The 26,121-nt window shown below is 37.1% G+C and overlaps 1 protein-coding gene across 4 annotated transcripts in view; it reads right to left on the bottom strand.

Moving 5' to 3' along the window:
• LOC112617272 (periphilin-1-like) overlaps positions 1-26,121 on the bottom strand; it is a 219,697-nt gene that overhangs the window by 97,250 nt on the left and 96,326 nt on the right. For 2 of the 4 annotated variants that reach the window (XM_025374008.1, XM_025374010.1), the window contains exons 2-3: positions 17,075-17,166; positions 2,970-3,134 (exon numbers count right to left, since the gene is read on the bottom strand). In XM_025374008.1, coding sequence (XP_025229793.1) covers positions 2,970-3,134; positions 17,075-17,166 — 257 coding nt within the window. The remainder of the gene's footprint in view (positions 1-2,969; positions 3,135-17,074; positions 17,167-26,121) is intronic. The other 2 variants (XM_025374009.1, XM_025374012.1) reach the window with 1 other exon arrangement.

Genomic DNA, 26,121 nt, shown 5'->3' with positions numbered 1-26,121 from the left:
TAACTGAGAACCTGTGGTACCATTTATCTCTATTAAAATGCTTAAATTATTTATTTGGTAGACTCAAACCACCTAATTGCCAAAGACACATATATCAATATCACAACAGTAAAGGGCTATTTGAGGACATAGTCTAAATTTAATAAAGCACACATTTCTCAACCTCACATTTTTCCTTCTGTCAAGTTCTCTCACTAATTTTCAGATTCAAGCCCAATGAAAAACTTGCCACTTTCCCATTTTCCTGCTCAAGTTTTATTTTCTCACCTTATTTTCAATTAAAAACCAAACTGGAAACAATATAAGAAACTGTCACTTACTGATAATCTGTATCAGAATAAGATTTAAATTTAGTTAAGTTTAAATAAATTTAAAATTAATCAAATAAAGCACATTCTGTTCTCTAAGACAGACATATATGCAAAGGTGCATCAAAAAGAACCATATAGCAATCCACACCAAATTACTTTAAAATTACACATAGAATTGGCTGGGCATGGTGGCTCACGCCTGTAATTCCAGCACTTTGGGATGCCGAGGAGGGTGTATCACTTGAGGTCAGGAGTTCAAGACCAGCCTGGCCAACATGGTGAAACCCTATCTCTACAAAAATTAGCCAGGCACGGTGGTGTGTGCCTATAGTCCCAGCTACTTGGGAGGCTGAGGCAGGAGAATTACTTGAACCCAAGAGCTGGAGGTTGCAGTGAGCCAAGATCGTGCCACTGCACTCCAGCCTGGGCAACAGAATGAGATGCTATCTCAAAATATAAATAAATAAAATTATACATAGAATAATACAATATGCAAATTATGTATCAGGAAAATGGATTCATCTAAAATAAATCTTCCTCTTTAGCATCACATACCCTATTCTTATATAAATAAAATATAATCATTTTCCATCTCAATATTAAATATAAACACAATTCGAAACTTAACCGCAATAATAAAATATTAAATCAAGTAATCTGCTTGCATTACATAACTGAACTCTAGATAAGAATTAGTGTCATGAGAGTCTTAAGGATCACAAGCCTGCTTGTCTGTTTGAAGGGAATTAAAAAAAAAAAAGTTATACACACAAAAGTATAAAGACAAATACAACTGGTAACAATATTAGAAAAAACTGCCATTGAAGCTCTATTATGCTACAAGTTTTTAGGAAAAAAAAAATCAGTTTCATGAGATTTCAAATACAAACTGGTCCAATGAATAGAAAACTCACATAGCATTTTCATAAAAGCGGTAACAAATGAGAGGGTGCACTAAAATCTCAAACTTTCACCACTATTCAACTCATCCATGTAACCAAAAGCTACTTGAATCCCAAAAGCTACTGAAACAAAATAAAAATTTAATAATAAAGTAAATATGAGGGCCACAAAAAAGAAACAGCATGACATACAAAAACTGAATAAAATAAAAATCAATTCTGTGAAAAGTAAGAAAGCTATAAAACCCCAAACTTTAGAAACAAACACAAGAAAACATTGAATAGTCTCATGACAACTTTGGAATTGTTAGGGGTCACTATGACGCAGTCGGAAGAAAAACCAGACTCCCATATATACCCATCCTGAGTAAATCACCTTACCTCCATTTCTTCAAGCGTAAAATATGAAAACTAATTCCAACAGCCAAAGTGAGGTCAAAATATTTTATAAACAGGGTTTGAATATGTACTGTTAATAGTCATATTATACAGTAGGAGAGGAGGGGAAAGAGAAAAGGTGGAGAAAAAAGAGAAAAGGTAGGATAACAACCTAGCTGAGGAATACTGAAAACATGCAAGGTGGGACAGAGGAATTCCATCAAGGAATAGTATTAAGTTCAATTACAGATTACTGCAACATTAAATACACACTTCTAGATTATTAAGAATGCTCAAGAGAAACAAGTTGTAATCATAATAATAGCAGCTAACTTTTTTTTTTTTTTTTTTTTTTTTTGAGACAAAGTCTCGCTCTGTCACCCAGGCTGGAATGCAGTGATGCGATCTCAGCTCACTACAACCTATGCCTCCCAGGTTTAAGCAATTCTCCTGCCTCAGCCTCCCAAGTAGCTGGGATTACAGGCAACTGCCACCACACCTGACTGATTTTTGTATTTTTAGTAGAGACAGGGTTTTACCATGTTGACCAGGCTGGTCTTGAACTCCTGACTTCAGGTGACCCACCTACCTCAGCCTCCCAAAGTACTGGGATTACAGGTGTGAGCCACCACACCCAGCCAGCTAACATCTTTAAATTGCTTCCTATGACAATGTTTTGAGTGCTTTCTAATCTCAGTTAATAAACAGACTTTAGGCTGGGAGTAGAGGCTCATTCCTGTAATCCTAACACCTTGGGAGGCTGAGGCGGGCAGATCACTTGAGGTCAGGAGTTCGAGACCAGCCTGGCCAACATGGTGAAACCCTGTCTCTACTGAAAATACAAAAATTAGCCAGGCATGGTAGCACGTGCCTGTAATTCCAGCTACTTGGGAGGGTGAGGCAGGAGAATCACTTGAACCCAGAAGGCACAGGTTGTAGTGAGCCAAGATCGCGCCACTGCACTTCAACCTAGGTGACAGAGTAAGACTCTGTCTCAAAAAAAAAAAAAAAGAAAGGTAGGTCATCTAGTAAGAAATGGTAACCACCTGCCCATCACTTATTAAGTACCAAGACAATAGATTACCTTTAAATGGTTTTGCAAATCCCTGCCAATTTTAGGGGATTAAAAAAAAGCAGGCTGGTTGGAATTAATTTCATTTAGATAGTGCCACCCAGAGTGCTTACCTACTTTGTCCAGCACCCCAAGATTCTTGACTACTAGGTCCCATCTGACAGCTCCAGCAGGCAATTCACATGAGAGCATCAAGCAGAAAGTGTTTATTCAACTGCTTTCATGGCCGTCACATAAATTTTTAAAATTACATTAATTTTAAACTTATAAGAAATAACAATTAGTACATGGGGGAAATTTACATACTCCTCTGTGAGGTGGACCACTTCTTCGATCATGAGAAAAACTGCGGCCCTCGTCATAGTCTCGGTAATCAACATGACTGTAATATCTACTGTAGCTTCCTTCACCAGGTCTGTCTAGCAGTGGTGGTTTCTTTGGCACAATATTAACTAGTCTATTGTAGCCATCCTAAAACAGACAAAAAGAAATATATACAAATCACTAATTTCTCTATTTGGTTTTGGAAAGGTTTTAAAAAAAGCACAGGAGTTCTTACCCTTAATCAAATAAGCTAAATGTATAAACAAAAGCATTAATGAAATAACATAAATATAACTCAATACTAAGGTCTTCACATGGATTAAAAGAAATCAAGTTGTTCAATGAAGAAAGCCAGGTGTTCAAAATAACATGCAGCAATGCAAAAACCAATCATAAATAAAAGAAAAAATACAATATTATCATTTTAATAAAAAATAAACTTAAGACAGAATGTTACAGTAGCTCTATCCCTAATTGCCTAACAATTTTAGAAATAAAATTATGTAAGACAGCACTCATATTTGGTCTACTGTGTTTGAACTACACTATTTAGAAAAAATATAAACTATTTACACACGAGCAACAGCTAATGATGATACTGAGCCAGAATGATCAAAAGGAAACATTTTGCTATTTTTCCAGCAGTAATGGAGAGAGGAGAGCCTTTGGCTTTACACGTCTAGAAGCAAAATAAAAGCTGATATAAATTTTGAATTAATTTTCAAAGTACTGCAATACATTGTTAATGTTTTAAAAAATGAATAGGTTTTTTGTGAGACTTGGGGAATTGGACACAGGGAGAACATATGTCTTAGGTTAGTGGCTGCTATAAAACAACAAAAATGATTATCAATGAAAAGAAGTAGAGAGCTACAGAACATATATCCATACATAATCTGGACTTGGGCATTCATGGCACATCAATCAATATCAAATGAAATATATGTTTAAAAAAAAAAAACTGTAAAGCCTGATATAACATAGGATCAATATGAATTAACCAATCTGGAAAAAACCAAAACTTACAAAATATAAAGCCCAACATTCAGAGCTGTTTATCCATCATCCCAAGCCTGTAAAATGAAATTAATACTAACACCTACCTCATGGCATTGTGAGGACTAAATGAGAAATGGAATGCAAAGTGTTTAGTACCGTGTTCAGGCACACAATAAGTTTTCAAAAAATGTTTGCTATATTGATTACTACTGTGCAAGTCTATGGAAAAAAATACAAAGTACGTCAAACTGTTTCCTTAAATTACTTCTTAGCCCTAATGACTACAACTATTCAATTGTTATTAAATGACTATATACTATTCAAATCTCTCAACATGTAGGAAATTTCTCAATGGGTCAGGAAAAAATAAAATCAGTAGTTTATATTTATTTGAGAGCTTAAAAGATCTAACTAATTTTTCCCATGGGGATCTAAGGTGGTTACCTGCTTTAGTATGTTAGATATTAAATTATAAGATATATTCTACATTTACATAAAATGATACCACAAATCAATATATGACTCATTCTTCTACAAACTACCTTTCACAGAGATTTCAATTAAATTTAAGGAAATATTAAGCTGCCCCCCACCCCAAAAAAAACCTGGCATTAAGCCAAAATTAGTAAAATTACAATTTACAGCATTTCTAATTGAAAATTTGTCACTCATAAAATCAGAATAACTGACTTCTCCAAATTCCAATAAACCATAAAAAGCCATTACACAACAGTCTTGTTTGAATATGATTATCTGGAGGGATGGTGGGGCGAGTATGCATGCCTAAACACTTCTATGAATAGAGAGCTTATTGTTTTACAAAGCACTCTGTTCCTCTGTTCAACTGCCCCAGTTAATAGAAAGTTATCTGGGGATTGTAAAATGTATTTGGTAAAACTTTAGGAGAAGTAAAATTCAAATCACATTTAGTTACTTATTTAAAAAGTTGCTTTACCAACTGAAGTAAATGAAAACAATCATTCTAAAAGTTGTTTAATGCCAGGCATGGTGGCTCACACCTGTAATCCTAGCACTTTGGGAGGCCAAGGCTGGTGGATCACTCGAGGTTAGAAGGCTGAGACCAGCCTGGTCAATGTGGTGAAACCCCGTTTCTACTGAAAAAAAAAAAATTAGTCAGGTGAGGTGTGCATGCCTGTAGTGCCAGCTACTCAGGAGGCTGAGGTAGGAGAATCGCTTGAACCCGGAAGATGGAGGTTGCAGTGAGCCGAGACTGCACCACTGCACTCCAGCTGGGGCAACAGAGCAAGACTCCATCTCAAAAAAATAAATAAAATAAAAATAAAAGTTGTTTAATCAGCAAAAGAAAAAAAAATTCAGTAACAGCTCTTATACCTGGCTATAAGGACCAAGTTGGTATTTTGAGAAAGTGTTCAAATATATGTACATTATACCATCTCTGCTCTGTAGATACCTAATCTTAAAGAAAACTCCCTAGCTACATGAAAAGATTTAAGGAAATAAAGATGACTGCAGGAGCCTGTAACAAAGCAGGACTGTATTTTTAAAGTGTTCATGTCTTATCCAGGTATACCATTCAAGGATTTTTGCTCCCAAAAAAATCTATGATGAGTGGCAAAGAATTTAGAATTTCCCTTTCAAATTTTTTTTTTTTTAGATGGAGTCTCACTCTGCAGCCCGGGCTGGAGTGCAGTGATGCAATCTCAGCTCACTGCAACCTACTCGTCCTAGATTTAAGCAATTCTCCTGTCTCAGCCTCCCGAGTAGTTGTGATTACAGGTGCATGCTACCATGCCCAGCTAATTTTTGTATTTTTAGTAGAGACAGGGTTTCACCATATTAGTCAGGCTGGTCTTGAATTACTGACCTCAAGTAATCCACCTGCCTGGGCCTCCCAAAGTGCTGGGATTAAAGGCATAAGCCACCACACCTGGCCCTTTCAAAAAGATTATATTGTTGAAATTCAAAGAGTATTTTTATTACCTGCATTGCCAGACATGAATAGAAATAACAATACTGTTTGAAATTCTTACGCAAATCTCACATTAAGCTGTAAACATGTAATTTCCCTTTCTATATGCTAACATAGGTACACGGGCTTAAGGTACTACTGATATGTTTGGAACCTCCATTTTAGAAACATATTGGCAAAAAGTCAATTTAAAAATGGACAAAGACCATGAACAGGCATTTCTCCAAACAAGACATAAAAATGGCCAGCTCCCTAGCTGTAGGCAGCTGCCTAGGTTGCCTTGTACCTAGGCAAGCATTACACTGCTGGGAGAACAGTAGCCAATAGCTGACTGGCATTCTGGCCCTGGTTCATGCCAACTCTGTGTTGACTACACCAAGATGCTAGCATAGTTGAAAAGAAAAAGAAAAAAGAAAAAAAAAAAAAAACGAGGCCAGCTGGGCACAGCTGCTCACACCTGTAGTCGCAGATACTTGGGGGGCTAAGGTGGAAGGATCCCTTGAGGCTAGGAGTTCAAGGCTGCAGTGAGCTGATTGGTGACTGTACTCCTCCAGCCTGAGAAAACAGAGTGAGACCCCATCTCCAAGTAATAATATTTTTTTAAAAAAAAGGTCAACAGGTATATGAAAAGGTGCTTGACATCACTAACCATAGGGAAAATGCAAATTAAAACCACTATTGAGATACCCCCTCACACCCTTAAGGATGGCTATGATCAGAAAGACAAGAGACAACAAATGTTGGCGAGGGTATGAGGGAAAGAGAACCCTAGTACACTGTTGGTGGGAATGTAGATTGGTACAGCCATTATAGAAAACAGTATGGAAATTCCTAGAGAAAGTAAAAATAGAACTACCACATGACCCAGTAATCCCTCTTTTGGGTATATTGTATACCCAAAGGTGATGCAATCACCACCTGTTCAAGATATTCACACTCTCATGTTCATTGCAGCATTATTCACAATTGCCAAATTTAGAAACAACTTAAGTTCCCATGGATGAACAAAAGGATCGAGAAAATCTGGTATATAAATATATTAGTGGAATATTATTCATCCTTACAAAAAGAGGGAGATACTACCATTTATGACACATGGATGTACCTGAAGGACATTATGCTAAGTGAAATAAGCCAGATACACACACACACAAAAATATTGCATGATGTCATTTATATGTGGAATTTAAAAAAAACAAAACAGAGCTCAAATACAGAGATAGAGGTAACTGGTTACCACAGGTAGGGGAAGAAATGGGGAAAGGCAAGTCAAGGAATACAAAATATCAGATAAGTAGGATGAATAAGTCTAGAGATCTAATGTACAATATGAGGACCAAAATTAATAAAATTGTACTGTATTAGAAATTTTTGTGAAATATACAAATTTTAGGTGTCCTTATCACACAAAAAGATAGCTATGTGAGATGATGAATGTTTGTCTCCTTCACTACAGTAACCACTGTACTATGAATATGCATCCATGTGTATGTGCATCTATATATGTATCCCTTAACATCATGTTGTAAATCTCAAATATACCCAATAAAATTTATATTAAAAATAAGTAAATAAAGATAAAAAATGTAAAGAAAAAACAGGAAAATACCTTGGAAAACAATGGCCCCATAACATACAAACCAGAAATAAAAATTATGACTTATAAAGAATATCTTAAAAGGTTAAGAATAACAGGGTAACTTTCAATTAATCAAAAAATAAACTCAATGGAGTTGAAACGTTTCTATTATTTCAAATGCAGATATTTCAAATCTTGAATTTAAATATAAAATCTCAATTTACTCCATCAATGATATCAATTTTCACTGCTTCTATTTATTAGTAAAAATATCTACATACTAACATAGATATTGATTAATATATATCTACATATTAATGATTATATAAGTATCCTTATCAAAAAGATCAGAATTTTCTGCGGATGTTACTAGCATTTCCAAAAAATATGCATAGAATTTATAGGATTTGCTACTCCAAAGTTAGTATTAATGGTATGATCAGTCAGACCAAAAATAAAAAGTACATGTAGCTCATTTAAAAGAAAAGGTCTATCTATTGATAATTTATCTACTCTGGCAGGATATTAAAAACAAACAAAAAAAAACTTGCACATAAACTTAAATACTTTTGGAAAGTTATACTACAATGAAATTTAAACTTTCAAATCTGTCATCATCTTAGGGGTGAGGTTTCACCCCTAAGATTACTACTGCAAGACCCTCTAAGTGTGTGTAATAAGAATTCTTCGGTTTGCTTATGTTAATGAGAATCCGGTCAGAATAAAATACCTAGTTTTCCAAATGGTGAAATGGTTTTGTTAGAAAATAATCAGCTACTTCTTAATTTGCTACACATTCCAATATAACTATCTGTTACAGGGAATGCTTTCATTTTAGTAAGTAAAAGCACCAAGTTGAAGGTTTTTATTTGATTCAATATAAAAATCTGTATCAAATTTTTCACACTGGCTGGGCATGGTAGCTCACACCTGTAATCCCAGTACTTTGGGAGGTCGAGGGGGGGCAGATCAGCTTGAGGCTAGGAATTCAAGACCAGCCTGGCTAACATGGTGAAACCCCATCTCTACTAAAAATACACGAAATTAAACAGGTGTAGTGGCACGCACCTGTAATCCCAGCTATTTGGGAGGCTGAGGCACAAGAACTGCTTGAGCCTGGGAGGCAGAGGTTGCAGTGAGCCGAGATTATGCCACTGCACTCCAGCCTGGGCAACAGAGCAAGACTCTGTTCCAAAAAAAAAAAAAAATCCATACGGTGGTTAAATCTCATAATTAACTAGGTAAAAATTATTAAATGTTTCATTAAAAATATTTCTTTTCCAATATGTCATTAAAATTTACTCATTTTAACAAAAAAAATTTAATTTAAAATGAAAGTATTAATATAAAAGCATTAAGACCATCCCCCCTAAACATTTTTATCTTCTAGCAATAGATACTGAAATACTTAATGACATCTGAAGTGTGGTATCATGGATTTACTTCAAAATAATCTAGGAGGAAAGAAAGTGGTAGAGGCATAGACAAAACAAGATTGGCAAAGAAGCTGATAATTGATTTCTCCTTTGGGAGTTGATCACATTAATGTTATTATATGCTTGATTTTTTTCCCCTTACAAAACATCAAATAACAACTAAAACACACTAACCTACCAAAGAAGTAAGTAAATACAATGGTATATGTAAATAACGCCATTATGTCCTATGACAATCAACTTACAATGCAAATGTAAGCCTATAAAAACCTTATTGGTCTTATTTACTGCTCTATTCCCAGCACCTAGAACAGCACCTGGCACACAGTAAGCACCACATCCATAATATATATATATTATACCCTGGCATCACATGCTTTTTACAGAAAAGTACCATACAAACTATATCTAACTAAAATATTCTATTACACAGGCTGGTAGGCTTTTGCTTTCAAAGGTTGTGATTTCCTAACTCTGATCCCTATAGTCTACAACACGCATTTCCATTGTAGCACTTGTTGATTTACTCCACTCACTGATTCTTCAATGAAATATTGGTGTTTCTGAGTCATTCCAATGTCTTTTGGTGACAGTGGGTCAAAAACATGAAAACTGGTATTGACCCAGAGAGCTAAGACATGTTATTAGAGAACATAGCCAAAAATTGATCACATTTCTTCTGAAAATAGTGACAACAAAAAGAAAGTTAAGTCCTTGCAATTCTGTCAGCAAAGAAAGTAAAACACCTCTCAAGGCAACTCTACACAAGGGAATATTACTAAATCAAACTCAGCAAAGAAACACTTTTTTTACATTTCATGTATGTAACTTTCCCATTTAAAAAAACTATTAAAAAAATTGCACTCTAGCTAATAATATGTATGCTTGAGGAGTTAATGGGAAGGATACTGTTGTCCACAATTTACTCTGAAATGTATTCAAAAACATAGATGGATTAATAGCATGAATAAATACATGATAAAGCAAGTTTAGTAAAATGTTAATAGTTGAGTCTAAATGGGGAGTATATGGATGGTCACTATAAAATTCTTTTGACTGATGTATGTTTGAAAACTTCCATAATAAAATATTGGGAAGTGGTACGTACATGGGAAAATTTACATGAACACTGATGACTGTATAAAATAATAAAAAAATGTGGGGCATAAAAAGAACAGAAATTTAAATATGCCTGTGAAGATTTTGAATAAAAGTGTTTCATGAAATAAGAATGGAAAGAAAAAATATTTCAACATTAACACATTTTAAACAATGTTATATGAAATACCTATATAACTGAATTACTAAATTAAGTAGATTTGACTGTCAAGTTGGTCAAAAGAAAAATTTCTGGATTATGGTTTGAGTACATTTACATTTGAGAACAAGTGGAACTGATATGCATCCCATCTATTCCCTACAAAGGCTCAGATACTTACAAAATTATGTTCTGGATTTACTAAAGGATTTATTTTTGATTGGCTAAACTCTCTAGGAGAGAGAAATAAACAACGACAAGAATTATAAAAAAGATTCAATTAATCTAAGGAAGTAAATATTGTTATTTAACTACTTAATTACAAAAACTAACTATGTAACTCAAATTTACCACAAATGTGACAAAAAAAAAAACCTGCTCTTGACATCACTATTCGTCAATATTGTTCTCCCTGCTGCTGCCAAAACCAGAAAAAACTTTTAATGTAAAATAATGTATTTGTTAAAGAAACAGAAAAACGAAGAGGGATAAGCAGATAGGACTGCTTCAGCCCCAGCTCTATTGTAATTGTCCAGAATATAAACTGCTAGTGCTCTGATCCTAATTTCCAAACTTTACAACTTTTAAAAATTCTGAAACTGGAACTTCTCTCCCATTTTCAAATAAGCTAATGGAAAAACTGACATTTTATGTTGCGGCTTCATTAAAATGTTCCATATTACCTACCTGTTTCCCAACAGGCTAAGAAGCTGGACCCCTATAAGTGGAAGTTTACATGTATTTAAAAGCCATTCTGGGCCAGGCATGGTACCTCATGCCTGTAATCCCAATTTGGGAAGCCAAGGTGAGAAGATCGCTTGAGCCCAGGGGTCTGAGGCTGCAGTGAGCTATAGCTGCTCCACTGCACTTCAGCTGGGTGACACAGCAAGACCCTGTGCGTATGTATGTACAAATGAATGAATGAATGAATGAATGAATGAATGAATGAATAAATAAATGCCACTTTGTCACAAAACTTGATAAAGGTTAAGAAATCAGATAACTAAGCTCATAGAAATTATAGGTTTAAAGACAGAAAGTATGCTTTAAAAACAAGAGCTTTACAGGTATCTGGAAGTGTAGATATTCTGTGATGATTGATTTCCTTCCTATAGAAGAAGCGTATACATTTACATACAAAGTCTCTGTAGTGCACTTCTTTGAACTTTAGTCTTCCACCTACCTACCCAAGTTTAAGACCAAATAAAAATTTCTGCGAAAGCCCCTTATAAAAGTGACTTACTATTTATACGTAAAGAATTTAAAAGCATACCATAAAGTGCTAAAATAATGACTGGTAAATTTGTTAAGCTGTACACTGAGGATAAGATTGCCAAAACTCAAATTAAGTATAATTTAACATCAAAACCAAAGTATATCAGTGTTCAATTGTCTTTTCAGGTTTATCAAGGCTAGAAACTCAGAAAACAGCTGCTTTTATTAACGAGGTCATACTACTACAGAAGGTACCTTCCCAACAGTCACCACTTCACATTGCACTTTATGTCACATCTAGTAGTTCCTCAAATACATTTCTTTTGTATCAGAATTGATCATAAATGGGGCAAAGGGTGTACTAAGAAAAAAGGGAGAAGCCGGGCGCGATGGCTCACGCCTGTAATCTCAGCACTTTGGGAGGCCGAGGCGAGTGGATCACCTGAGGTCAGGAGTTCGAAACCAGCCTGGTCAACAAGGCAAAATCCCATCTCTACTAAAAATACAAAAAATAACTGGGCGTGGTGATGGGCGCCTGTAACCCCAGCTACTCAGGGAGGCTGAGGCATGAGAATCACTTAAACCCGGGAGGCAGAGGTTGCAGTGAGCTGAGATTATGCCACTGCACTCCAGCCTGGGCAACAGAGTAAGACTCCATCTCAAAAAAAAAAAAAGAAAAAAAGGGAGAGAAATGCAGTAAAATTGTTTTTTGATAAAGAACAGGATTCAAATATACAAAACAAAATAGAATGTTACCTTCCTCTCTTCCAGGCACTAATAATAGTGGGTTACCAACTTAACTAGTTTTACATCTTGAAAAAAATAATCTGCCTTTTCAAAACTTTGGAGGTATGACATACATACAAAAAAGTGTACAAATCACAAATGTATTGCTGGATAAATTTTCACAAGGTGTAAGTACCACCCAGATTAAGAGAATATTCCTAGCGCAGCAAAATCGTTCATTGTGCGGTCTCCCAGTCACTACTTCCTCTTCCCAGAAGAAACCACTTTCACTTGTTCTGGAATGTTACATAAAATAAAACATGCAGAATAAACTCTTGTGACTGACTTCTTTCTTTTAATATTATGTTTGTGAAGTTTATCCATGTTGTTGCACCTGGGAGTAGCCCATTTATTCTCATTGGTGTATAATTTAAACAATCAACTTTGCTGTTGGACATCTGGTTTGTTGCCAGTTTGACGCTCTTACAAATAATGCTTCTTATGAACTTTCTCATATATACCAATATAATACGCTAATATGGTTTTTAAAATAACATTAGATTATCTAAGCGAATATTTTGAAAAAAATTTTTCCTTTTTTTTTTTGAGACAGGATCTCTCCCTCTGTTGCCCAGGCTTGAGCTCAGTGGCACAAAACACGGCTCACTGCAGCCTCAACTTCCTGGGCTCAAGCCATCTTCCTGCCTCAGCTTCCCTAGTAGGTGGGACTACAGGCATGCACCACCATCCGTGGCTAATTTTTAAAAGTTTTTGTAGAGACAGGGTCTCACACTGTTGCCCAGGCTGGTCTCAAACTCCTGGGCTCAAGTGATCCTCCTACCTTGGACTCCCAAAATGCTCAGATTATAGGCATGAGCCACTGTATTCAGCCTCAAAACTTTTAATAAGTTATATTTTCATTAGATTAAAAGTAAGAAAATATAACTATTTACATTTCTAGTTCAACTACTTTAACCCAAAGATTCAGTGGGTCCATTAAATCAGATGTAAATACAAAACTACTTTTTTCAACTAACTTTAGATAAAAACAACAGCAGTGGATGTATCTGTGACTTCGTTATTAACAGAAATCACAGATAATTTTATGCCATGTTACAGCTAGCTGTTACAGGTATTGCAAAATATCATTTGGAACACTCATCACTACTTTAAAATTACAGCAATGAAACCGCCACCACTAGCTTTTGATATTTAATGGCCTACTAAAGAATTAACTCTATTACTAGATCACAAATTTGGTTTTTAATAGTTTGATAATCATTCTCGAATGTAAGTGCACTTAGTTCTGTGCATTTTATTTATAGGTTTAAAACTGTTATTCTGAGAAGGGATACATAGGCTTCACCAGACTGCTATAGGGATCCATAGCACAAAAAAAGGTTAAGAATCTATGCTTTATTTAACTAAGATGCAGATGTAACACAGAAGGCACAGGGGATGATTTTCAAGAGCCATTTATTTCCCTATTGAGGGAAAGAGAAGGCTTTAAATTACTAACCAAAATAAGCCCCAAAAATGTACCAGAAAAAAATGTACCAGAAAAGAAAGAATGCACCAGAAATAAAAGGACCTGAGTCTTGGGAAGGAGGTATATGGAAATACAGAAAGAAGGATTTGTATAAACTAGGAGAGGCTGATTGGGGGAACAGAAAGACCAATCTAATGGAATTGAAGAAAAAGGAGAGAAATGAACCGCAAAAGGTCTGCTCAGGTCCTGTGCTCTCAAAAAGAGAAAAACAATCTAGGCTCCTCCATGAGGAACCAAGCAGTCAGTTGACTTAAGGAAGTAAGGTTTACCTTTAGGCATTTAAGAGACAGCTGAATACATCTAGTCTGATTTTAAGGACAATGGTGTTATAAAACATATCTCCCCACCTGCTTACTTCTGATAAAATTATGAGGAATAAGAAGCCTGTTTCATATTTACACAAACACAGATAGTATTAAATGAAAATGTTTGGTTTTGTTTAGATTTTTCCACAATATGCTGATTCATTAAAGATTTCCATCACCTGTCATTTTTACCTCAACTCCTGTCACTATCAATGACTTCAATTCATATACATCTGTATTTTTTAAATTCTGCATGTAAGAATCACTTAAACTTTTAAACAATACCGAGGTCCACATCACACCCACAGAGACGAAAATTTAATTATCTAAGACGGAACCCATACAATGGTACTGAAGAGCTCTCCAGGAAATCTTAATATACAGCAAGGATTGAGAGCTTCTGATCTAAATCACAAATCTAAAGTCTAAGAGTCTCCTTGCTCTCAACTCCAATAACTTACACTAGCTCTCTATTCTCATTGTCACACACTGAACTTCACTCAAAATTGTTCCATCTTGGAAATCCCACACTCTAAAATACTGATTACCTATCTTTCTGCCACACCAAAGCCTTCCCTAAGCCTTTCCTGTCCCTCAACCACTCATTTCTTTCAATCTCCTGTCCCTCTCAGCCTCACTCTCTTTATCAGCCCATAACAAATGGCGTATTACTTCAATAATTCTCTGGGTTAGCACCATCAACATCCTTATCTCCCTGGGTCCACCACTTATTTTACAATCTTAAATCAATACAATAACCTGCTTTCCTCAGCCCCAAAGTAATAAAGCACATAATCCTACAGACTGGTGCCCAGTTGATGGCATAACCATACAGAAAACCCTTTTAAGTACCTTCAAAACACAGAATTTAAAATTCCTAATGGGGCCGGGAGTGGTGGCTGACGCATGTAATCCCAGCACTTGAGAGACCAAGGCAGACGGATCACTTCAGGCCAGGAGTTCGAGACCAGCCTGGCCAACATGGCAAAACCCTGTCTCTACTAAAAATACAAAAATTGTATGTGGGTAGCAGTGGCAGTGGTTGATACCTGTAATCCCAGCACTTTGGGAGGCTGAAGGAGGTGGATCACTTGGGGTCAGGAATTTGAGACCAGACTGGCCAACATGGTGAAACCCCATCTCTACTAAAAATACAAAAATCAGCCAGGCGTGGTGGCTTATGCCTGTAGTCCCAGCTGCTCGGGAGGCTGAGGCAGGAGAATTGCTTGAACCCAGGATGCAGAGGTTGCAGTGAGCCAAGAATGTACCACTGCATGACAGCCTGGGCAAGAGAGTGAGTCTCCATCTCAAAAAAATAAATAAATAAAATTTTTAAAAAGCCAGGCATGGTGGCATGCAATCCTAGCTACTCAGGAGGCTGAGGCACAGGAATTGCTTGAACCCGGGAAGTAGAGGATGTAGTGAGCCAAGATTGCACCACTGCACTCCAGCCTGGGCTACAGAGTAAGACTGCCTCAAAAAAAAGAAAAGAGGCTGGGCATGGTGGCTTATGCCTGTAATCCCAGAACTCTGGGAGGCCAAGGTGAGCAGATCACCTGAGGTCAAGAGTTTGAGACCAGCCTGGTCAACATGGTGAAACCACGTCTCTACTGAAAATACAAAAATTAGCCAAGTGTGGTGGCGGATGCCTGTAATCCCAGCTACTCAGGAGGCTGAGACAGAAGAATTGCTTGAACCCAGGAGGTGGATGTTGCAGTGAGCCGAGACTGCGCCACTGCACTCCAGCCTGGGTGACAAGAGTGAAACTCCATCTCGGAAAAAAAAAAAGGAAAAGAAAAATTCCTAATGGGATATATCCTTGGCAGAGTGGCAGAGGGAAGAGGGGAAATAAAGAAAAAAGTCATCCCTTTTCCCTACAAGTAAACTACAGAATAACCTTATTAAGTAAAAAATATAAATAAAAACACTGGGATTTTGATTAAAAACATAAAGTCTACAAATTAACCTGGAAATAAATGACATATAGTAATAATTAAGTCTGGCCATCCTGAACTATAATGGGCATCTTTATTTGTTCCATCTTAAATCATTTTAAATAACCCCAACCTGGACTGTAATTTAGGACAATGACAAACCTAAAGACGATACCACCCATCGAAGTGGGCTATAGGATTAAATGTGACATAAGTAAAAAATAACTAAAATAGAAATAAATATTTGTGGCTTCTGATGGTATATAATGAATCTATAATATATTCATATACCATCACCACAACCTTAGTCCCTTGGTGCTTAGAATGGGTCTGTGCAAAAGTTTAAGTTAGCTTTTGACCTTCCCCAAACCCTCCTTTAGACCTCCATAGGGGATTCTGGGGAGTCAGTACACATAGTCACTCAAATAAATATTGAGCTTCTATTACCTGCTAAGTACTAGATGTAGCACTGGAAATAGTAAACAAAAATAGAAAAAATAGTAAACTTTTCTAAGTTCTTTGGGCTCAGAAAAGACTTGGCTCAAAATCCCCAATTCCCAGAGCAACAAAGAGACAAGAAGTAGGAGAGCACACCAGAAGCTGCCTGTCTGCCTGACCCTGAGCCTCAAGGCATTCTTACTTACCATCCAGACTGCCTGACCACAGGACAGCATACCTGCAGCAATCCTAACAAGGGATATTAACATGTTTCCATGCTAGGAAGAGAGTTCCCCTCTCTTAGAATGAAAGCCTACTTTTAGAATTTCATATATTCAATTTGTAACATTTTTAGGAATATAGAAAAAAAACAGGTAACAGCCAATAACAGCAGGAGCAGGTACTCAAATACTTCTTTGTTAACTGATGGTATAATCTTTATAAAATCTGTAATTTTGTCCACAAATTAAATTAAATATAAACCTTTCATTTTAACTTAAACAAGAAATATAAATAATAAGTTTTCTACTTAAATAAAACGTTGTCTTTTATTTTCGAGCTTTTAACTTTTAAAAGATAAGCTTGATCTCTTTTGTAACCTACACTGTTAAATTTCTGACACTTGGCCTAGCTTTGGTCTATCAAATTAACTCAGACACTAGGTTTTTTAATCATTCAATATGTAGGAGTAACTTACACTGGGATGACTTCGAGGAGGTGCTCGTTCTCTCGGAATTCTATCATATTCATATCGTCCCTCAGACCACATTTCGTCTCTTCTGTAAGCCACTAAAGGGAAAGAAAAAGAATTATGGTTTTTATGATACTAGGAAGTAACAGAAAAGATAGGAAGGAGTAAATGATTACTTTCCAACACAAATATTTTCCAGAGATCTTAAGGGGGGGAAAAAAAATGAAAGTGACCAAAAGGAAAAATGTTTCTTCCAAATAATTGAGATTTTCTTTAAAAAAAAAAAAAAATAGAGAAAGCCCTATCTTCCTTCTTAGGCAAGACTATTTAAAGCTTCAAAGAGATTATTGCCACCAATTATGGGAGGAAAATCCATAATACTTCAGACCACAAATACTTCTTCATTCTCCCATAGCAAAAAATAGATTCATTTTAATGAACAGTTTAAATGGCTGATAAGCAAAGCTATTTCTATTTGTTGGTGAATAGTTTGTATAAATAACATTAGTTTTTTGCTTTTCTACAGTCTTCATTTAATACATATCTACTCTATGTTAAATAATGTGTTTTTAACTGAAAAATGTGTTAAATGAACAATCCTGCAAAAACACACTCAACAATCCCTGAAAGAAACCACTCCTGATTTTTTTAATGCTATAAATTTATTTTAATGCAAAGGCCGCCTCACAAAATGTGAAATTAAAAGTTCCATCAACATTTTTCAGGTTTGGGATTCAAAGAAGTGGGGGTGGGAGGGTGTATTCTTTACATAAATGCTTCCTACTTTGACAGCTGATACATTCTGGGTAGAGGGTGAATACAGTGTTAAAGAATTCAAGGCTATACAGCCACAAGAAGAGATGAAAATAGAAACTGAACAGACAAAAGACAAGGTAAACAAGGCAAACAAGAGATGAGAATAGGGTACAGGAAAAGAGATCATTTATATGAAATGGCAATACTATAAATCAGAACTTGGCAAATTTTTCTGCAAAAGATCAGACAAATATTTTCAGCCTTGTAGGTCACAGATCTCTTTTACAACTACTCAAATCTCCAGCCACAGACAATATACATAAATGTATGAATGTGTAAACTGTATTTACAAAAACAGGCTAGCGCTTGCAGGCAGTAGCTTGACAACTTCTGGAGTGGATGACAAATGGTTAACAGAGAAGAATCAGGAGAAAGTAAAGTAATCATGGAGCAGGTTCTAAGGCAAGAACGGTGAACCATCCTGATGTGTAGAAGAACCACCATGAGCAAGAAACGAAAATGGTCCAGGTAGTAAGTTAGTGCCTTTCAGTACATTTCAAAAAAGACTTAATGTCAAAAGATTTTTGGTGGCTCCTTATAATGTAATACTGAGGGAGAGGGAAACAGATCGCTATTCCATCTTGGCAGTACAGAATAGCTATAGAATTCTAATGGTTCAGTTAGTTTAGGTTAAGGAAAAATTAAAGGCTGCAAGAAGGGTGGAACTTTTTTTTTTTATGTTATTATAGTAAAGCAACCAATTTTCTCTGTAAAAACATACCTATAATATTTTATAATACAAACAGATCCAATATAATGAATTAGCTAGCCAAAGATGCCTAGGAAAACTTACTTTAAATCAAAAATTAACTTTTTCTCAAAACACACATTCAAGAGAAAAAAATTAGCTTTTAACATTATGCATGAATAAAACTGAATTTTCTGTCTACAAAAAGACCTCATTTAATAATGTATGATTCCAAGCAATCAGTCTTTTAGGTGCAAGAATTTATGGAAGCTTGAAAGGGAAGTAAATTGTCAACATTACTCCTCCTCCACCACCTTTACTGAATCCACTAAAGGTTTCAGTCTAAAGAGTTAGATTTTATCCTTTTTAAGATACAGTACAGAGAAATAGTAATAGCAATGAATTAAAATCAAATCAAAGAGGGAAAACATCAATAGCTATACCCAGAAGAAAAACAGACATATGAGCAAACAGTTCACAAAAAAATACAAATGGCTCTTAAAAATCTTTTGAAAAGATGTTCAACCTCCTTCAAAATAAAGAAGATGAAAACCAAAACTATAATGGCATACTTATTTTCATCCAAAAGCTCTGCAAAAATCCAACTGCAGTGATGAGATTAAAGAAAGCAACACTTACATAGGTTAATAAAGGAAGTTGGCCAGGCGCGGTGGCTCACGCCTGTAATCCCAGCACTTTGGGAGGCCGAGGAGGGTGGATCACGAGGTCAGGAGATCAAGAACATCCTGGTTAACACGGTGAAAGCCCGTCTCTACTAGAAATACAAAAAATTAGCCGGGTGTGGTGGCGGGCACCTATAGTCCCAGCTCCGTAAAAAGGCTGAGGCAAGAGAATGGCATGAACCCGGGAGGCAGGGCTTGCAGTGAGCCAAGATCGTGCCACTGCACTCCAGCGTGGGCAACAGAGTGAGACTCCGTCTCAAAAAAATAAATAAATAAAATAAAAATAAAAAAGTTTTAAAAAAAGGAAGTATAACTGGTACAGATTGGGAAGAATTTGGCAATATTTATTAAAATTTTAAAAACACATATGCTTTGACCTGGCAATTCTAATTCTAGGTATAATTGTACACCTTTGCATAGCAAAGATTGAAAGGAACTTAAAATATTCATCAAAATAGCACAAATTAAATTGCTGAACCAATCAGTTACATTTATACAAAAGGAATATTTTGTACTCCTTTTGTAAATTGACCAATCAGTTACATTTATACAAAAGAAGTATTTTTGCAAACCATTTCAAAGAAAAGTAACCCCAGTAACAATATGAAAAGACTGCCAAGACACACTGCTAAGCAAAGAAAAGCACAGTAAAAAGGCCAGGTATGAATATATATGCATATGTACAGACTACTCCTGGGAGTAACAACAAGAGAATGTAACAGCAATTACCTCTGGGGAGAACTAGGTAGCTGGGCAGAGGATGAATATTTTACTGCACAATGTATACATACTATTATGTATTACAAAAGTATGTAACTGTTTTTAAAGTTCCTGAAAATCATTCAATAAGCATAACATGTGAAGTGATGGTAAAAATGATTAATGTAAATTAATACACTAAAGGAGAATGTAAATAAAAATAAGGTTTTGTAATAAATGAGAAAAATAAACAATAAGAGTTCTAAAGAAATACTATGTCGTTTAATACTGAAATATTAAAATTTACTGGTGTCCCACAAAAAATGTAACAATAACTACTATATTTAATACTACTATACCATACTTACTTGAGTCCTTTTAGGAATCAAATTTAACGTTTTCAACAATTTCCTGTAAGGGGGGGAAATACAGACATAAAGATTTGTGTCTGTATAAACCAACCAATATAGAGAAATAATTAAACCTTCATTAATTGTGTAAACAGAACTCTCAAGCCAAACTCCCTTCAAACACACTCTTGAAAATAGAAGATATTATTTTGGCCACCAGAGGTCACCCAAGTTTCATAAAAACAAAATTATAATAAGAGAATTCTAGTCCTAGAATTCTAGTCTAGAGTTTTGCCAGTTGAGAGCTGGGCAGGTCGTCTCTCTTATCCTTATCTCTGAGATTGTACTAGATGTTTAAGGTTGTTTGTTAGCTGTTATTATAAACACAGGCTTCAAAATACCTCCATAGTTCAGTATGATGAAAATTACCATCTCCTACGGTAATTAGAAGACAGAATACACTCATTTCACCTTACATTCAAATGGAAACTTGCAATTTTCTTTTTCTTTATTTTCCTTAGACAAGGTCTCACTCTGTTGCCCAGGCGGGAATGCAGTGAGGCAAACACACCTCACCATAGCCTTGACCTCATGGGCTCAAGCGATCCTCCCAACTCAGCCTCCCTAGTAGCTGGAACCACAGGAATACCACCACACCTGGCTAATTTTATTTTTCATCAAGTCATGTCTTACCATGTTGCCCCCATGATAGAATCTTGTAATTTTCAAAGGATTTAAAAATAGCTGATAAGTACAGCAAGCTTCCTGATTAGTGGCATATGTTGTTTATGGTATTATCCAGGCTTAGGAAATTGACCAGTTAGTGATGAAAATAGACTCCCAGTGAGTGATCCTGCTACCTGCCACATCATCACTACGTCTCCGCATATCAGTGCAGTTTCAACGGTACTCCAGAAAAGTTATCTAAGCCCCCAACAAGATATGCAAACTGAACAACCAACAGAAAAATAGAAGGACCCTCTACATCACAATTAGGCAGAGAACAGAATTAGAACTCAGTGTGGAGAATACATGCTTCATTTAGAAGTGTGCTAATACCTAGCTCTGGATTATAAAAATCTTGTTCTCTTCTGCCATATTCAATGAAGACAGTATGCTTAATATACCATCATGGGATATTTAATTCCAGAAAGAAAAGAAGCCTTTCTTAGAGCACTCCATTGGGCTACCCAACCACTGTTACGTTAACTTCACCTGAGGGCTGAGAGGGTATGGAGGACTTGCACTCTAAGTAAAAGTGTCATGGAAATTGAGAAAACAAAGTCACAGGCAACATCCTCCTGTCAAACCATTAACTCTGAATCCAAAGTCAAGATAATGGATCTGTTTTTTCATTTTATCCAATCCGGTTATAGTAGCAACTTAGGCTATAGTAACTCTGCATTCCAACCTAGTCAGCTTCCATTATTAAATATACTCAGGATAAATAGCTTCCCTTCCCCCCCAAACTCATTCCTTCACTTTTTATATTCATTCAACAACTATTGATAGTCAACTAGGGTTACTGAACAGCAGTCACATTTGACCTCAAACTTTAGATGAACATAGGTCTTTGCACTGGCAATTCCCTGCACAGAATGTTCTTCTCCAGGTGTAGGGAAAAGAAAGAGAGATCAGACTGTTACTGTGTCTATGTAGAAAAGACATAAGAAACTCCATTTTGATCTGTACCATGGCCGGGCGTGGTGGCTCACGCCTGTAATCCCAGCACTTTAGGAGGCTGAGGCAGGGGGATCATGAGGTCAAGAGATCAAGCCCATCCTGGCTAACACAGTGAAACCCCATCTCTACTAAAAATACAAAAAATTAGCTGGGTGTGGTGGCAGGCACCTGTAGTCCCAGCTACTCAGGAGGCTGAGGTAGGAGAATCGCTTGAACCCGAGAGGCAGAGGTTGCAGCGAGCCGAGATCTCGCCATTGCACTCCAGCCTGGGTGACAGAATGAGACTCTGTCTCAAAAAAAAAAAAGATCTGTACCCTGAACAACTGTTTTGCCTTGAGATGCTGTTAATCTGTAACTTTAGCCCCAGCCTTGTGCTCACAGAAACATGTGTTGTATGGTATCAAGGTTTAAGGGATCTAGGGCTGGGCAGGATGTGCCTTGTTAACAGTATGTTTACAGTCATCACCATTCTCCATTCTCGATTAACCAGTAGCACAATGCACTGCGGAAAGCCGCAGGAACCTCTGCCCAGGAAAGCCGGGTACTGTCCAAGGTTTCTCCCTACTGAGACAGCCTGAGATATGGCCTCATGGGATGGGAAAGACCTGACCGTCCCCCAGCCTGACACCCGTGAAGGGTCTGTGCTGAGGAGGATTAGTAAAAGAGGAAAGAAGGCCTCTTGTGGTTGAGGTAAGAGGAAGGCCTCTGTCTCCTGCATGCCCCTGGGAACAGAATGTCTCGAGGTATAAAACCCAATTGTACATTTGTTCTATTCTGACATAGAAGAAAACTGCCCTGTGGCTGGAGGCGAGATATGCTGGCGGTAATGCTGCTCTGTTCTTCTTTACTACACTGAAATGTTTGGGTGGAGAGAAGCATAAATCTGGTGTACGTGCACATCCAGGCATAGTACCTTCCCTTGAACTTATTTGTGACAGATACCTTTGCTCACATGTTTTTTTGCTGACCTTCTCCCCACTATCACCCTGTTCTCCTGCCACATGCCCCTTGCTGAGACAGTGAAAATAGTAATCAATAAATACTGAGGGAACTCACACACTGGTGTCGGTGCAGGTCCTCCATATGCTGAGCGCCGGTCTCCTGGGCCCACTGTTCTTTCTCTATATTTTGTCTCCGTGTCTTATTTCTTTTCTCAGTCTCTCGTCCCACCTGACGAGAAATACCCGCAGGTGTGAAGGGGCAGGCCACCCCTTCATCCAGGTATCTGTGGAATTAACTTTCCTGCCCTTCAATGTCACCTTCTTAATGTCACTTAACTAACAGATCCCCCAGTTGTGCTATTTTTAATTAGCACTAATAATCTAAGATACTATATAATGTACTTTTAATACACATTAGTCCTTCACTAGTAGTATTTCTACCAGTAGTATTTCTAGTAGTGAGGGTGTAATCTGTATTAAAAGTACACTATATAGTATCTTAGATTATTAATGCTAATAATAATAAACAGCAGGAATGTCTACTTGTTCATTGATGAATATTAAGCTCCTAGAACAATTTGCACACTGTGCTCAGTATTCAGAATGAATTAATATTCTAATGTTTCTATTAGAAAATATTTGAAATTCCAGGCCAGGCGCGGTGGCTCACACTTGTAATCCCAGCACTTTGGGAGGCCGAGTGGGGGTGGATCACGAAGTCAGGAGATCCAGACCATACTGGCTAATAGAGTGAAACCTCATCTCTACTAAAAATACAAAAACAAAATTAGCCGGGCATGGTGGTGGGCACCTGCAGTCCCAGCTACTTGGGAGGCTGAGGTAGGGGAATGGCGTGAACCCAGGAGGGGGAGCTTGCAGTGAGCAGAGATCGCACCACTACATTCCAGCTTGCGTGACACAGTGAGACTCTGTCTCAAAAAAAAAAAAAAAAAAAAGAAAAGAAAGTATTTGAAATCCAGACAACTAAACATAAATTTTAGAACATAATTAGTTAAGGTCGTTGAAAAAAAAAATTAACTGATGTCGGGGCCTGGTGCAGTGGCTCATGCCTGTAATCCCAGCATTTTGGGAGGCTGAGCCAGGTAGATCATTCGAGATCGGGAGTTCAAGATCAGTCTGGCCAACATGGTAATACCCTGTTTCCACTTAAAAATATATACAAAAATTAACCGGGCATAGTGGCACATGCCTGTAATACCAGCTACTCAGGAAGTTGAGGCAGGAGAATCCCCTGAACCTGGGAGCTGGAGGGTACAGTGAGCCATGATCGTCCCACTGCACTCCAGCCTGGGCAACAGAGCAAGACACCGTCTCAAAAAATAAAAAAATATAAAGTACTGTATTCTCTACTAGTTTCACAAGTCACTTGACTTTCCAACGCTCTAAGGATATTTCTTCTATAAGCCCGAATGTACTGCACTAAACTTAGTAGGAGATCCCTGATCGTCCATTATAATTGATCAATTAACTGAAATTACACAAGTAAACAAAAATGCCAGATGTCTGCCTACATAAATATTTATAAATCTGAATCTTATTTCATATATGGATTGAGGTTAAGGTCTTAACCGGTCAGCCTCCTTCCAGTGTTTTACCCTCCATTTTACCCTAAAATAGGATAATCAACGGTTAATGCATATTCATAATGTGAAGTTTCCAGGATCAAGAATCCAAGTGGTTTATTAACCATAATAAATCCAAACTTCTATCTTTCATATGCCACCTTCTATTATATCTAACCTTCTATTCTCTCCAAAAGCATATAATTATGCCAGTTTCCTTATTGTGCCACAAACAGACTAACACACACTATCATAGAGCTGTTTATTTTCCAAACTGGATACCTTTTCCCATTCTCTCATTTGACATCCAACAGTCCATCAAGGCCCAACTCAAAACCTATTATTCTCCACAAAGCCCATTAAATAAATCCTACATGACTTAAAACAGATTCCAAACTAGTGACTGATAGGCCACATGAGACTTGTGTTTGACCCATTTTTTTTTTAATAAAATTATATTCCACTGACATTTAAAAACTGGGAGAGGATGCTTTTTTAAAAATTCTATTTCCAACTTTTTTTGAAAAAAGTAGATGTTCTGGCAAAACTGGGATCATATTCTCACACAGCCACAACCAGCTGTAGCTGAGTGGCAGGTGACCCCTTTTATGGGTGAAGTATTCATTAACGTTAACTGTCTGATCTCTGAGACCATACCTTCAGCACCTGCAATCATTCAAGAAATACCTGACTGTCTTATGTGCCAAGAACAGTATTAGCTACTGGAGTTACAAAGACCAACAAGACAAACACAGTCCCTCACCGATAGCCTCGCTTAGTAGGGATGGCAAAGAAACAAGCAATTAGGATACATGTGATAAATGCCGTAAGGGAAGTGCAGGGCAGCTAAGGGTACACAGCAAAAATACCTAACTCTATGGAAGTTAGGGAATACCCCTCAAGTAAAGTGACAGCTAAACTCAGATCTTTAGTAGAAGTTATCCAGAAAAAGGCAAGGGAGCTCAAATGTCCCAGAGGGACAAAAGAGCCTTTGAGAAGATACTGAGGGAAGAAAGTATTTTAAGGAATTGAAATCAGTTCAACATGGCTACAGCCATGCCCAAATTTTAAATGCAGGGTCAGAGAAAGGGCTCAACTGAAACGGCTGGCAGGAAAAGCTACGTGTTATCAATAGTAAAGGTTAGGAGATGAAAGAGAATTTCACTAAAGAAGTTGAATACGTAAAATAGTTTAAGTAGGAAATAGATGTTTCAGAAAGCACAGATGGGGGTGTTGAGGGGTTAAATGGGGAAGAAACGAAGAAGTAGTGATAGCCTAAGTCGAAAGGAAGCACAAAGCAGCATGGAAATGAGACTATAGCACAGAAGACCAAAGAGGCTTACATCTTGTGCGGTAACCAAGGATAACAGGGATGTAATGCATAGTAGGTTTGGCCGGCCACAAGTTTGCCAAGAGACTTAGTCCCAGCGGTCCCCTGGCGGCCACGGAGGTATTCAGGCCTCTCAAAATTCAGCTGCGCCCTGGATGGATTGCACTTCCGTCCCTCTAGAAGACATCGGCTTCACTCTGGATAGATTGTGCAGGCTCCAGGAGAGGCTCTGGGTTCCAGGCTGCTAGAACGCAGGCTCCCAGGGAGTGGTTAGAGGCCT

This window comes from Theropithecus gelada, unplaced genomic scaffold (assembly GCF_003255815.1).
Source record: "Theropithecus gelada isolate Dixy unplaced genomic scaffold, Tgel_1.0 HiC_scaffold_15987, whole genome shotgun sequence".
NCBI classification, from domain to species: Eukaryota; Metazoa; Chordata; class Mammalia; order Primates; family Cercopithecidae; genus Theropithecus; species Theropithecus gelada.
Note: the sequence above shows the minus strand (reverse complement) of the source record. Positions and strands in the feature narration are given on the sequence as shown.